At 34.3% G+C, this 14,084-nt stretch overlaps 1 protein-coding gene across 4 annotated transcripts in view; it reads right to left on the reverse strand.

Moving 5' to 3' along the window:
• LOC129372756 (dedicator of cytokinesis protein 3-like) overlaps positions 1-14,084 on the reverse strand; it is a 139,587-nt gene that overhangs the window by 68,555 nt on the left and 56,948 nt on the right. For all 4 annotated transcript variants that reach the window (XM_055050244.1, XM_055050243.1, XM_055050241.1 and 1 more), the window contains exon 3: positions 6,476-6,516. In XM_055050244.1, coding sequence (XP_054906219.1) covers positions 6,476-6,516 — 41 coding nt within the window. The remainder of the gene's footprint in view (positions 1-6,475; positions 6,517-14,084) is intronic.

Below are 14,084 nucleotides of genomic sequence, written 5' to 3' on the forward strand. Positions count from 1 at the left end.
CAATCAGCTTTTTTGAAGAGCTGCATACAGTCATATTCAACATAACCGTCCCATTTACATATAGTAACCAGCACATTTTAATCAAGCCTAAGATGTTGTTTTATCTTATAATAATAGAACAGAGTTGCAGGAAATATATTTCCTGCAACTTGTTGGCTCAAGTGGCTTTTATTTGAAAGTAATAAAATAAAAACTGTGCTATTTAGCAGAGTTTTTTACACTAGATTTCTGGCAGTGCTTCAAGTTGTGCTGACAGAACAAGCTTAAAACATCCAGAGAAAAGACAACCTGCCATGTATATCACGACTATACAACGTGGAACATCTTAGAGTAGCACTGGTAAATTATTCACAAGAGACTCTAAAAGTTAAAATAGAAGCTTCAAACTTACAGACAGTGTGTTTAGTTTTTTTTAAAATACCAGCAGTGCTTTCTGTAAACATGATTTTCCTAAATCTTGATCTCTCACATAAAAGGGCAGTTTTTGTTTATGATGTTTGTTTTATGTAAATGTGTGCGCTTGTAAGCAAAGTAATACACAAATTCAGTAATATTTCACTGCACTGGTTTACAATTTCCTTTAAACAAAAAATGTTCAACTAACTTATTTCAAAACTTAAAAATAAAGCAAAGAACAATTTTCCACTGTCTTTTGTTACAACCCAAAAGTCGAACATGGCAAAATTAAGCAAAAAAATAGATTCATGCATTTTTTAAAGTGTTTGAAGTAGAGCTGCAGGGCTTTTTATGGTCCCTTAAATTTATTAAAAGTTTTTCATAAATGTTTTAGACAGTTTTCTGTAAAATTTTGAGAAAATCCATGATGATATGGACAGAAAAAGCTAGACGAGGAGTGATAAAAGTGACCCAGATTACAATGTGTCTATAGCAGATTCAGACAGTATCATATCAAGTTTCTGGAAATGCCATTTTAATAAAAATATCCTTATTTCAAGATGCTACACCTATTCAAAATATTTTTTAAAAAAATCTGAAATTAGCATACACGTTAAACAGATAAAAAACTCAAACCAGGTATTGGGAGGTTGTTCTCTGATTTGCTCAAATGAAGTCAGTCTGAGAGGAAACCCCCAGCATCCCATATTAGTGGCACTGGAATAGAAACCATTCCCTTATAATTCTGGGCTGTTGTTTTGTTTTTGTTTTTGTTTTTTTGTTTTTGTTTTTTCATGAAAAACTATATCTAAACCAATAATGTAATCACCTCCGTTCATGGGTTAAACCCAGAAAAAGATAATGTTACATTAAACAGTGTGTTAGTCAAATAGTTTCAAGTATGATGCTGTCTGATAACCTTCTTTTAAAAAGGGTGCACTGTAATTTAACTAATTAGAAATTTTGTATTATAAAAGCGTATGACTGAGTACCACTTTCATAAAGGATGATTGTGACTGCAGGGGGAAAACTGACATCTTATTGGGGAAGGCTTCAGATTTCACGTTTCACTCTGAAAGACACATTGTTTTATACCATAAACATGAGAGAGTTTCTTTTTAAGCAGTTTGGAGGGACAGCCACACATTGTCATCAAGCATTACAACACTGAATATTTCAGCAACATCTCTTCTCTTATAAACAATGTAATTTTTTGCTTGTTTAATGTTTTGTGTAAAATTAATTCTACCTGTCTTTTGACTTTTTATTCATACAATAAAAACACAAGTGCCCAACTCTGTTGATGACACAAACATGTTCAGCTTTTCTTTGAAAACTGTAACAGCAAAACTAAACTTATCCTAAACACACAAATAGGAGAATGAATGTGTGTCTTCAAGACTTTTAACTAAAAACTGTTGGGAGCTGAAGGCGTTCTGAATGCAGTGACCTGTAAACTACCACCTACTGTCACAGCTAACTAGGCAGAGACAAGAACAAGATGTCATGTATGTATGTGTGCATGAGAGGTCGTGTTGTGCTATTCTTAATTTAGCTGATGGTGTCAAAACACCAAGCCAGTCAGAAAAGGTCAACCTGATACAGGCAGAAAATGAAAAGAGAAAAATACAAGAGAGGGTAAAAAAGAACCACAATAAAGTATATATATATATATATATATATATAATATATATATATAATATATATATATATATATATATATATATATATATATATATATATATATACATATATATATATATATATATATATATATATAATATATATATATATATATTATATATATATATATATATATATATATATATATATATATATATATATATATAATTATATATATATATATATATGTATATATATATATATATATATATATATATATATATATATATATATATATATATATATATATATATATATATATATATATTAATATAATATATATACATATATATATATATATATAGAGAGAGAGAGAGAGAGAGAGAGAGAGAGAGAGAGAGAGCGAGAGAGAGAAGAATAGCAGAAGTAAAAGAGAAACTTAGAAAATAAATGACAAATCAGGCTGCAGTGAAAATGTCATCCTCCCACAAATAAGCCTGTCTCCCTGTGGACTCTTAGCCGCAAATACGTTATTGTCGCCTTGTGTTGACCTGTTTTAAGTGCCTTTTAGAGGCCCAGCATTATCTTGAGCCTGAAATATGCCACATATCATATAATAAATGTCTTACAAAAAGAAAGAAAAGAAACACAAATTTAGAGACAAAGAGTAACACATTTTAAAACACTTAATAGCTGATTTCATATTCAATTGACAGAAAAATTATTACTTTTGTTTTTGCTGTCAGTCAGATATTAAATCGTATAGAAATTTTACATTTGAATATTCCACCTACCATCAGTGTAAACGGAGGCATGACGTTATTTATGAGGCGCTTTAGGAAGGAAACAGACTGTTCAGTCTTTGTATGTTGATTGTTATTGATGCTGCTATTGCTTGAACAAACTTCATAGTTTTTAAAACATCATTGCATTTTTCATTATTACACCATTTCAAAAACATTTAAATACTGTAATGATTACATTACTGTACAGTAAAGTTCCATTGCTGCTAAGACCCATGAGCTGCAAGCTGTCTTGCAATATGAAATCAGAGATTCTAATTTAATTTTATCATATATTTTTGAATGAGCAGAGATGTTCATCCTGCAGTGTTCCCAGGAAGCAGGCAAGGATGCTTTTAAAAATATGCAGAAAGAGCTTTTTTCATACTGAACACGACATGTTCATATCGAGACTGAAAATAAAAATAACTGTTACCTTATATTTGTGGCCACATGTCAACATTATTAAATCTCTTCAGTCTGCAAAATTTTACTCACTGTAAAAACATATTATTTGCTGTCTTCACTCAGTTTTTCCTACAATCGTTATTATCACCTTTTATTTGATTAAACAGATCTGCTCCCCTCCTTAATGGTTCAGCACAGTAATTGCCCTCTGTTGTTTCATTGCCATCACACCTGTCGATATGTTTGAGATAATCTGCATTTCATTGTACTACATTCACCTCTAAATCAAACTGAAAGCAACCACAGATGTGCTTCACACCCTTACTTTTGCCTTCCTGATTTGTCCCTCTCTTGTCCCAGAGGAGGCAATCTTCACTAACCGTAACGCATCCCTTCATTCTCTTCCATTGTGAGCTCTTCTGCTTTTTCCAACTCTGCTCATTGTTTCAAGTGAGAATGGTGTAGCTTTCCTCTACAGCTTCATGGAGCATCAGAATAAAATCTGGGATAGCATGGCACTTTTGGATGACAAATAACTTTGATATTACATCCAAACCACCAGTCCTAAGTTTTAGCTGAAACAAAACTAATTGGAAACACATAGAGCTTTGTAAGCCCCAGTTAACCCAGGGTCGGGTGGAACAAGAGTGTCCAGAAACTAAAGGGAACACTCAAACAACACAATATAACTCCAAGTAAATCAAATTTCTGTGAAATCAAACTGTCCACAAAGAAAGCAACACTGATTGACAATCAATATCACTTGCTGTTTCGCAAATGGAATAGACAACAGGTGGAAATTATGTTCATATTTATTTCATTCATTCAGATCTAGGATGTGTTGAGTGTTCCCTTTATTTTTTAACAGTATATATATATATATATATATATATATATATATTATATATATATATATATATATATATATATATATATATATATATATATATAAATTTTAAAGCAGGCTGCCCTTTCTATGGCCTCAATGCTGAGGCTAATCCAAACACTGATGAAACTCAACATGGAAAGTTCTCTGCAGTGCAGAGGATTAGGGATGACTCAGAAAAAGAAGGCATTTCTTCAGGGAGACACAGCGATTCGTTTTAACTAGCACAGCCATTGTAAAGAAACCAGGTGATTAAGATGGAACTAACAGGATTAGACTGATGCCTTTATGCTGAGGAAAAGGGGTAACAAAACAGACAAACTCAATCGCGTTAAGGCACACAATCAAAACCGTACAACAATAGGATGAAAGCATAAGAATGCATAATGTAGCATGCATATTTTTGCATGTAAGGAAGCATTGTAATTCACAAAACATACCTATAAAGGATGTTTTGCTAAAATAAATGTATCCAAATTGGGATCATGTCACATTGAAGCTCATCACAACAGAAGACCTGCAAGAATAAGACCTGCAAGCTTCAACCAGAATCAGTATCTTTGCACCACAAATTTGGAACAAACTTCCAGAAAACTGTGAAACAGCTGAAATACTGACTTCCTTTAAATCTCGACTAAAAACCCACCTGTTTAGAATTGTATTTGAAACATAATCAATTATAAATTAAATGATGGAACTTGACATACTGTCATTTTTTTGATTGTTAATTCTATGTTGCATGACTTTGTGTTTTTGTGTTCGTTGTGATGTGAAGCACTTCGAAATGCCTTGCTGCTGAAATGTGCTATAGAAATAAAATTTGATTTGTTTCTTAGCCAGTGTGTATGTTTCTCTCTCACAGCCGCATTTCTCCTGATGTTGTTTCTGGAGCATGAAATAAACCTGTGCATTAAAAACAAACCGAGAGCTTCGTATTCTGCTCCTTTTAAATTCTTGCTAACATTGTAGCAGCCTTCCCAATCATTTTCTAAGTCAGTGCAAGGACATCGCTAGTCTGTGAAATCTCCAGTCTAATAGAGGCTGATCTTACGAGTTTCAGAAGGCCAGAGGTCAGAAATGCTGCATCATGAGAAACAGAACTGGGACTGTGCATTACCCTCATCTGTTCTGCATGCGGCGGTTCAGACACACCTTATGGAAATATGACACGTTTCCATAACAAACTACAGTCACAAAAAATGTTCACTCAGTGAAGCTGCAAATGACGTTCAGAACGGGTTCAGAACTTTTTTGTGTTTTTCTTCCTCCCCCTCCTCTTTCTCTACTTGGAGGATTTTATAAGCAAGAGTATTTTTCCCCGATTACAGATGATGACTTAGTTCAATGACTGATTTGATTTATCATATGTATTGTATTTGTGTGATATTTTGTATTTTTCCACCTTAATTTAGACAAAAATACTTTACAAATGTTTATTTTTGTCTAGTATTTCAAGGCTTCAGATGCTCTTGGAAGAAATGTAATGGTACAATGATCCATCAGTGCTGAATAGTTTCCTCTACTGCAATGTTCGGAATTTCTGATGTTTGATTAGCATGAAAAAATATAAGCTTAAAGATTTTTTCACCTATGATCCTTGCTTAATGGACTACCATTGCCCTTGCTGTAATTAACTGCAGGGCATGCAGCCCATGCTGTTACAGCTGAACTAAGACTTTCAATAGGTAAGGTGTCATATTTGTAATTCTTGTTTTACTAAATGGCGAACCAGAGTTTGTTATATATTAAAGCAGTTTTAAGTCTTTAATTAACCTCTATATACAGCTGTTTTTGAAGGGATTCCTGCATTGCTACCCCAATGATGTTCCTGCATTGTCAAAGCAAGATGCCAAGCTCACTGTGCTGATATCTGACCCCTTTGAGTTATTTCTATAACAGAGGTCATCTACTTTATGAGTTTACCTGTAAAGTTAAAGTGTACCTGCTAGTTAAAGCCAGTTTCCTAGCTTGTAACAGGTAATGTCACATTTTTATGAAAGACTAATCTTGCAGTGATTTTTGCTTCATTTTCAAAAGTTGTTTGAGTAAAATAATTTTATATTATAAAACAATTTTATAATTTTATATTCAATAACATTTGTGAAAAACAAATTAAACCACTCTTCCTTGAGCAAACTTTAAAAAATGTATTGTTTTCATTTTCTGCCAAGAGGATCAAGGTCTGCAAAGGAACACAGAGATACAGAGGCGTCATCATGTATTAAGGTTTTTCATAAACTTAAAAGTACTCAGACAAGTTCGTCAACCTTCTCACAACAAATACAGAGAACAAAAAACAAACGTTCATAGATAAGGACAAAAAAATCCAATGTTTTCTTAATAAAATAAAGTTTTTTAGCAAAAGGAGAGTCTGTCTTACCTTGACGTTCGGCTTCCTTGTTGAGAATCCTCTGTACCATCCTTGAAAAAAAGAAAATAATTAGTGTCAATAGCAGGTAAAAACACAGAATCAAAATGGTTGTGTCAACAGGTTTACAGTTTTATTAAATCAACTTTGAAAAAGTTACTTGAGTTTATTTCTGAAGAAAAAATGATGATGATGAAGGTAAAAGAAAATAAATAAGGTTACCACCAATGTAAAGCAAACACAAATTAGGGCAGACATTATTTAAAAAATACCAATAACCAAATTCACCAAAATGTGAAACAATTCCATTACTTTTCCATAATAAGATAATTCTGTTAGTTTTTATTTTATCACTAAATTATATCTAGGTATAAGAAAATGGTAAAAAAAAAAAAAAAAAAAAAAAACGATCAGGCTTATATGTGCATAAAATGACTGAAGTAAACTGCAAAATTATCCTTGTTTTTCTCAAAGACTCAGTCCATATTCACAATTCACCTGTAAGCACATTTTTTGCTAAAAATAACATGTTTGGTATTTAAAATCATTATTTTCTTATGCCAAGACATTAAGTGTTAAGAGTTAACTGAAATGTATAAAGCAAGAAATATAATATATTACAAAAATAAAGACATATATCTCAAATAAATAAATTTGAATATTATTTTCTTTCAAAGAACCCCTTTAGGCACTGACATCATATCAAAATGAGTAATGTATGTCAAATATTTTTTTCTGTAGGCAAAATGCATGATTAGCATTGATTTAGTATCCTGCGGTCTAAAAGAGGAACCATCAGCTTTACAAGATATGATGAAATAAAAAGTTGTAGAAAGAAAACTTGAGTCACTGACCTGAGGTGTTTGAGTGTCTATGTGTGCATGTTTGAAAAGATTGGAGTGAAAAGTTGATGGCCTAGTTGATGTTAGTTTACACTGGACGCTATGAGCTCATGAACATGGATGACAAACTCTGATGGAGACACTGATGGACATGAAGCCCTGGAGCTGGAGACAGATTCAGTCCATTGCTCTTGTGTGGGTGGTGATATGCATATGTTATTAGATTCTCTATCTTTATGGGGACCAGTATGTAAAAATGAATGGACATTTCATTTTTACATAATGAATGTTATTTACATGTTATGCATGTCAAGCATGCATAACAAAATTGTAAACGTTATTTCTTTAGTATTTTACAAGACAGATTCTTAATTAATGCCACTTACTTAATATTTTCTCCAAAATATATGTATTTTATAAAAGCATATACAGTGACTTGCACTTTGCAAATAATCTGAAATGTGCATCATGCATTTCATTGCAAGACCTCCTTTGTGTGGTCGATATTAAATTAGCTCTCATATAACCAGTTTCCTTCAGAAGTTAAGAACTTAAGATGTTTGAGGATGATTTTCATTCATCCCGACTGTTTCAAGACGTAAAAAACTGGAGAGATGTGATCCAAAAGATTTGCAGATGTATTGAAGCAATAGATGAGCTTTTTCTGCATTAGAGTTTGATTGGTCCCAAAATATGTAGCTCAGGCTATACATCTATAGGTGAAGCTCACACTCAGGTGTAGAAATGGGAAGAACAATAAATAATGTTTGATTCTTCAGAATTATGTACAACTTGGTGTTGGTCTATCACATAAAATTTCTGTTTTATGGGAATAATGTGACAAAATGTGGAAAACCACATAGAAAAATACTTTTGCAAGGCTTTGTACCATTTACTAGGTTAAACCACAGTAGGAATTTTCAAGAGACTTGGGAAACTAAAACTGGATACTTTGGTAAATGAGGAGAATTTACATGAAATTTATAAATATTTATGATAGCCTTCCATCATAAATATTTACTGAGTGAAAAATGTGCATCACTTTTGGGTTTTTCCTCTTTAAATCCTGCAGTTAGACAGAAAGAAAACAGTACTCGTTAACAGAAAACTACTACCATGAGACACCTTAAGTTATATTTCTCAGTTATGAGTCACTCCGCCTTCAGACACTAAAATGTTGAGTCGGAATCTTTCACAGCTCAACTTAGCTGTTGGCAGGCTACAGTAAGAATCACATTAGTGACAGGCAAAACTGGGTCGGTTTCAAGTTCTCGTCGCTGATGGACCTCCTTCTCCAGCATGTCTGAGAGTACACCAGTCTTTCCACATGGAGGAACATCCATCAGATGCCTCAGCAGAGTACGAAGCTGTCATCAAAGTGGACTCAAGTTGAAATAAAACCTTGACAGCTGAAAATTACTCATATCCTGGGAGTTAGTATTTCAAGGAAGAACCCACAGACAGAAATCCTCTCAGGCAGAAGAGGCATCATTTGTCTCCATTCAAGTGGAAATGAAAATGATTGTGTCTGCGGCTATTGAAAATTTTGAAGGTGAGTGATTACTCTTTGTCACAGTAAGGAGAAAGAGACAATTATTTATCTCAGAATTATGCATTTTACATCATGGAGCTTATTAGAATAAGCTCAAATTATGTACTTTAAAAAGTGAAACAAGAAGGCAAAATTCAAAACTTAGAAATATTTGTAACTTGTCAAATAACTAGATGGGACTGTGACAAGATGTCATTTTTGGATTTTGTAGGACGTGTTTTAGGAAGAGATTAACATCTACGGACATTTTTATGTCCAGTTATAAAATAGTAGCTCTTGAAAATGATTCAGTGACGCCATAAATCTGAGTATTTGACAGGATACTTCACATTAACTTTCATCTTATCGTCTCTCAAAATTATGAGCTAAATTTCTCCATGGCTCTTCATAATCTGATTTGAATATGGAGATGAAAGTTTAATTGGATGGCTAATTAATAACCAATCAAGACGCATTTATCACCAGCGCTAAGATGTCTGTGTTACTCCCAGGCCTCTCATCTATATGATAATCAGAGAGAGTAGTTGAAGCTGCAGTGTCAGGGTCTATTTCTAATGGTTTTAATGGCTAAAAACAAAATCTCTGCCAGGCGCTATTATGTTATCAGAGTATCATAAATCTTTTGAAGTAGAGGTCATGGAGCAGGTGTTTGTGTGGTGAATCCATGCATACAAGTATGAAACACACTCTTACTCTGATGAAGAATAATCATTTTTTCTCCTGTAACCCGACGGATCGCCCTGTAGTTATTAGAATAACCATTTTGAACTATTATGAACATAATCCACAATAATAATCATGATAAATCTTTTTCAAAGGGGGGCAGCTCTCAGAGGGCCTCTTCTGTGGTATTAACAAAAAAAACTTAGTTCATAATGGGGGATGCATTACACAACTGATTTCCATCAGGCAATCAAATCAGGCAAATATGAGTCTTAAATGACGTTTCATATTGCTGTAGAGATCACCTCGAGCTAGGTTATGAGAAAAGGAATTACTTGTTTAACCAATAATAAGACCCAAGGGGAGCATTTTCTCTGTAACGTCAGTTATGACCATGATTTAATACAGATGTAAGCTGCAGCTGAGGCCCCAGACTCACCATCCACAAACGAGAAAATACAATCACTGCATGTATTCAGTTATTAGTGGCCAAAGACAAAACTTTTCTATTTGCTTAATATATGCTAAAACAAAATTAATAAACAGTACAAGCTTCTTCAAATCATTAATTATATTAATGAAATTATATCCCAAGAAAAATTGTGGTGCTTTATGACAACCACTTTGTGAATTTTCAGAAAATATGCATTTGCAATATTGTTGTTCATAATGGCTAGCCTAACTGTTTCTCACTTTCCTCTTCCTCTGGAGTCATCACGGTGTACATCACTCTAAGATTGAACATCTCTGTCACCATAATTTAAATGATGTGTTGACATCAGTGGCATTGGGAATCCGTCCAACTGGAATTATTATGATGGTGAAGTAAAGTGCATCAAATGGGAAATGTAAACTACAGATTGGAGGACTAGATATAGGGCTTCAAATTTAGTAATGTTGTCGTGAAGACCACCTAACCCAAGACCAAGTCAAGACCAAGACCAGATTGTATCGAGACCCGAGACAATACCAAGGCTTTTAGGGTTTGAGATCAAGTTGAGACCAAGACTGAGGGAGTCAAGAACAAGACTGGCACCCTGCACTGCATGACACAATAAAATGATCAAAACTGCATCTTAAATTGATCCGAAAGATTCATATTCCCATAAAAACATGTAAATATTAAATACTTAGAGTTGAAATTAATTTAATCAGTATCATTATCAAGTCAAGCTTTTTGTTCTGCTTTGCTTCCATCTCTGTGCCACAATCCACAAAGGTCTCATGACATCCCTAAAAAGATAACGCCCTGGGCAGTTGCCCATAGTGCCCATGTCAGAAACCACCACTGTCTGCACTAGTGATGGGTCATCTGAATCCGAGTAAAAGGGGGGGCGTGTCAGATGAAGCCTCGCTTTGATGCTTGTGTTGTCTTTATGAAAACTACGTGACTGGCACCAAACATGCCTCGCATTGCATTGGTCACAGGACTGCTTCACTTTGCGTGTCAGTTTTCAAAATAAAAGTGTGATGAGTCGTGTTGCTATGTGATTTGGCATCAGAGGAGTATTTGTCTTCAGCAGTGGCTGAAATAAAGGAACCTTTTATACAATAGTTCATGTATATTAACAATTTTGATGATGGCACTCATCAAAATGTAATGTTTGTTACCAGTTTTCTCAATAGTTGATTGTGGTATATTTTATGACTTTATATTTGTGTGTTTTTTATTATGTAAAACCCTTTGAAACTGCATTGTTGCTGAAATGTGCTTCACAAATAAACTTGATTTAAATGGAGCAAGCAAGAAGAAAAACTCTGACATCTGGAAAGACTTCGGGATGATCGCTCACAAGATTCTTAAATAAAAAGAATGAACTCCTTCTCCAAAATTCTCACCTTGTTGAAATTTCTACTATTTCTTTGTTCTGCAAAGATATATCAGTCTTGCACAGTGAAAACAGGCTTAAAGTTGTTGGAAGTGTAAAATTCTGGTTTGATGAGTAACAATGCAAGGGATCAGAGATGTCTATCTGAGTGACAAGACTACCACAGTTTCAACAGCAGATACCGCCAGTGAAAAATGAATGAACCACCGAGTAATGAACCTTTGGGCAAAACAGTGGGCTGGGAAGTTTCATTGTTTCATGAGGCTTCATTTGGCCATCACTATCTGCACCATTAAACATATTAATTAAGGCAATAGGCAATACACCAAGGAACAACAAGCAAGACGCAGGTACTGACATGGCACTTGTCATGTAAAATCTACATGTCCAAGTTTGATTGAGTTAAGGGAATTATTCTACGGCGGCAGAGCAGTTATGCATGACATGTAAAAGAAGTCTTTTTGCCCTCCAGCGTTGTCCGCATACGCAACATTTTCTCATGTCACAATAACAGGCAGAGGGTCTAGATTTATCAAAATGATTGTGATTAAATCAGTGCCTCACCGGACATCGCTGGAGTGTATTTGTAAAAAATAATTTACAGCTATAGTTAAATATTTACGTGTTTTTACCATGCAAATAAATGTATGTAAATATCTGGCTTCAATCATGTTTTAGCCTTTAAACAGCAAAGAACTACTCCTTCAGGATTTATCATGCATATGTGGTCACGCTCCGTGAAGTTCGAAAGATAGGATCATTTTCTGGTGAATTCTAAATTTCATTTTCTGGTTTGCTACACCTACAAGAATGGTGCATAAATGGGTGTCCTGGCATCATTTCCTGGTGCTTCATCTTGCTGAGGGCAACACGGTGTAAATTGACAGCCCCTGCTTCACATTACATTGAAATATGTTGCATCCACTCTGAGGGGGTGCCGATCTCATGATAAAGTGTGACACTTTAAAATGTCAGTGCACCTTGAAGCCATGGCCAACTCTACATCCTTGCTCTGCCTCTGGAGGCAAAGCTGTCCCATCACTCACATTTTTGTTTTGCTCTTTCACTGATGGACTAAATTTACTGGTGTTTATCAATATTACTACTGAGCAGCAAAGGAGATCAGAAACATGGCTTTAAGTTTAAGTCTTTAAAGCAGTTGGTGTGTGTTAACACAATGCCAAGACATAAAGTAATTAGCAAAGATCATAAAGAATAAATTCTTTCTGTCACCTGAAGTAGGGAGGAACTCCAGGGATTTTCTACATCAATGTTCAGAACCTATCAACATAGTGAGGAAGCTTATTGAAAAGTGGAAAACAGTTAAGACAAATGCAAATACATCCAGGAGTAGATGTCTTGACATATCCACGCCACCGTCAGAAAAATGTGTAATGCTCACGCAATACTGAGAAAAAGATCACATAAACCCATAAACTCCACTTTTACCTCCTCAGGCCTCAGCATGTTAAATGTTAATGTTCATGACAGTGCATTACAAAAATACTGAACAACTATGGCATGTTTAAAAGGATTTTCAGGTGAAATCTTTCTCTTGTTAAAATGAATATGGCAGTTTGGCCCAGGCTTGCAAAATAGCATCTGATGCAGCAAGACCACTTCTGGAGCAATGACCTATGAACAGATTAGACAAAGTAGAAATGCTTGACCAAAACACAGAACAGCAAAAACAGCATTATCGGTAAAACACCTGTAACGTCTGTTAAAGGCAGCAGTAGAGGGGGGATGATTTAGGCTTGTTTTGCAGCCACTAGGCATCTTGAGCTCTACTACAAACTCCTTTGCATAACAATGTTTTGTGGTGTATTAGATGAGGTGATCTGTTCAACATCTGAAGTTTGCCTTTAATCTGGTTCATCAACAGGATAATCATCACAAGCACAGGAGCAAACTACCACACTATGGAAATGAAAAGAATTAATCTCCTAAAAAGGCCCAGTCAAAGTCTGAACTTCAATGTGACTGATGTGTTGTGGTAGGATGTTGCGAGAACTATGCATAAACAATTATCTGCAAACCTCAATTTACAAAATCAACATTGTAAATTCTTCCAAAGTGATGCAAGAGACTGAGAGTAATTTCAAAAGCACTACTGAATCTTATTGAATCTGACATTTTCTATGGCCAGCGTTATTTTTACTTGATCTTTTTTGAATACCAATGACAGTGTGGAATGTGAATTATGCTTTCATAAATTAGTTAATTTACTTATGTTGAATTAACTAATTTTGAAACACAGTAACAATCATTTGATGTTCATTGTTCTTGAAAAATAAAACCCTACAATTGAAAGAGAATGTGCTTTTAATATTGTGTAGTTATCCAATCAGTAAAAAATAATGGACTAAGACTAAGATGTTTCTTCAATCGAAACATCGTAAAATGTTTGACTGGCAGTTGTTTAGAAATTTCAAATATTCAGTTTTCTATAACATGTTCGCTGTTTCGATGGATAAAACTGCAGAAAGTGAAAGGTGCTTTCAAACACAAAAACAAGTCAATTTGAATGACAATTTTACAAGTACAGTCATTTCTAAAATTGAGCTCTGCAGCATCTCTGTAACTTCACTTTTCAGAACAAGATAATAAAGTGACGTACAGATTTCATGCACTCTGCTCTGATCAATATCAAGTGGTTAAAGAACCCTTTTAACTATAGTGCTACTCACATAAGGACAGCAATAATAGGAATCTTCACTTTATCCTGAGGAACT

This window comes from Poeciliopsis prolifica, unplaced genomic scaffold (genome assembly GCF_027474105.1).
Source record: "Poeciliopsis prolifica strain line A6 unplaced genomic scaffold, Auburn_PproV2 SCAFFOLD030, whole genome shotgun sequence".
Classification (NCBI taxonomy): Eukaryota; Metazoa; Chordata; class Actinopteri; order Cyprinodontiformes; family Poeciliidae; genus Poeciliopsis; species Poeciliopsis prolifica.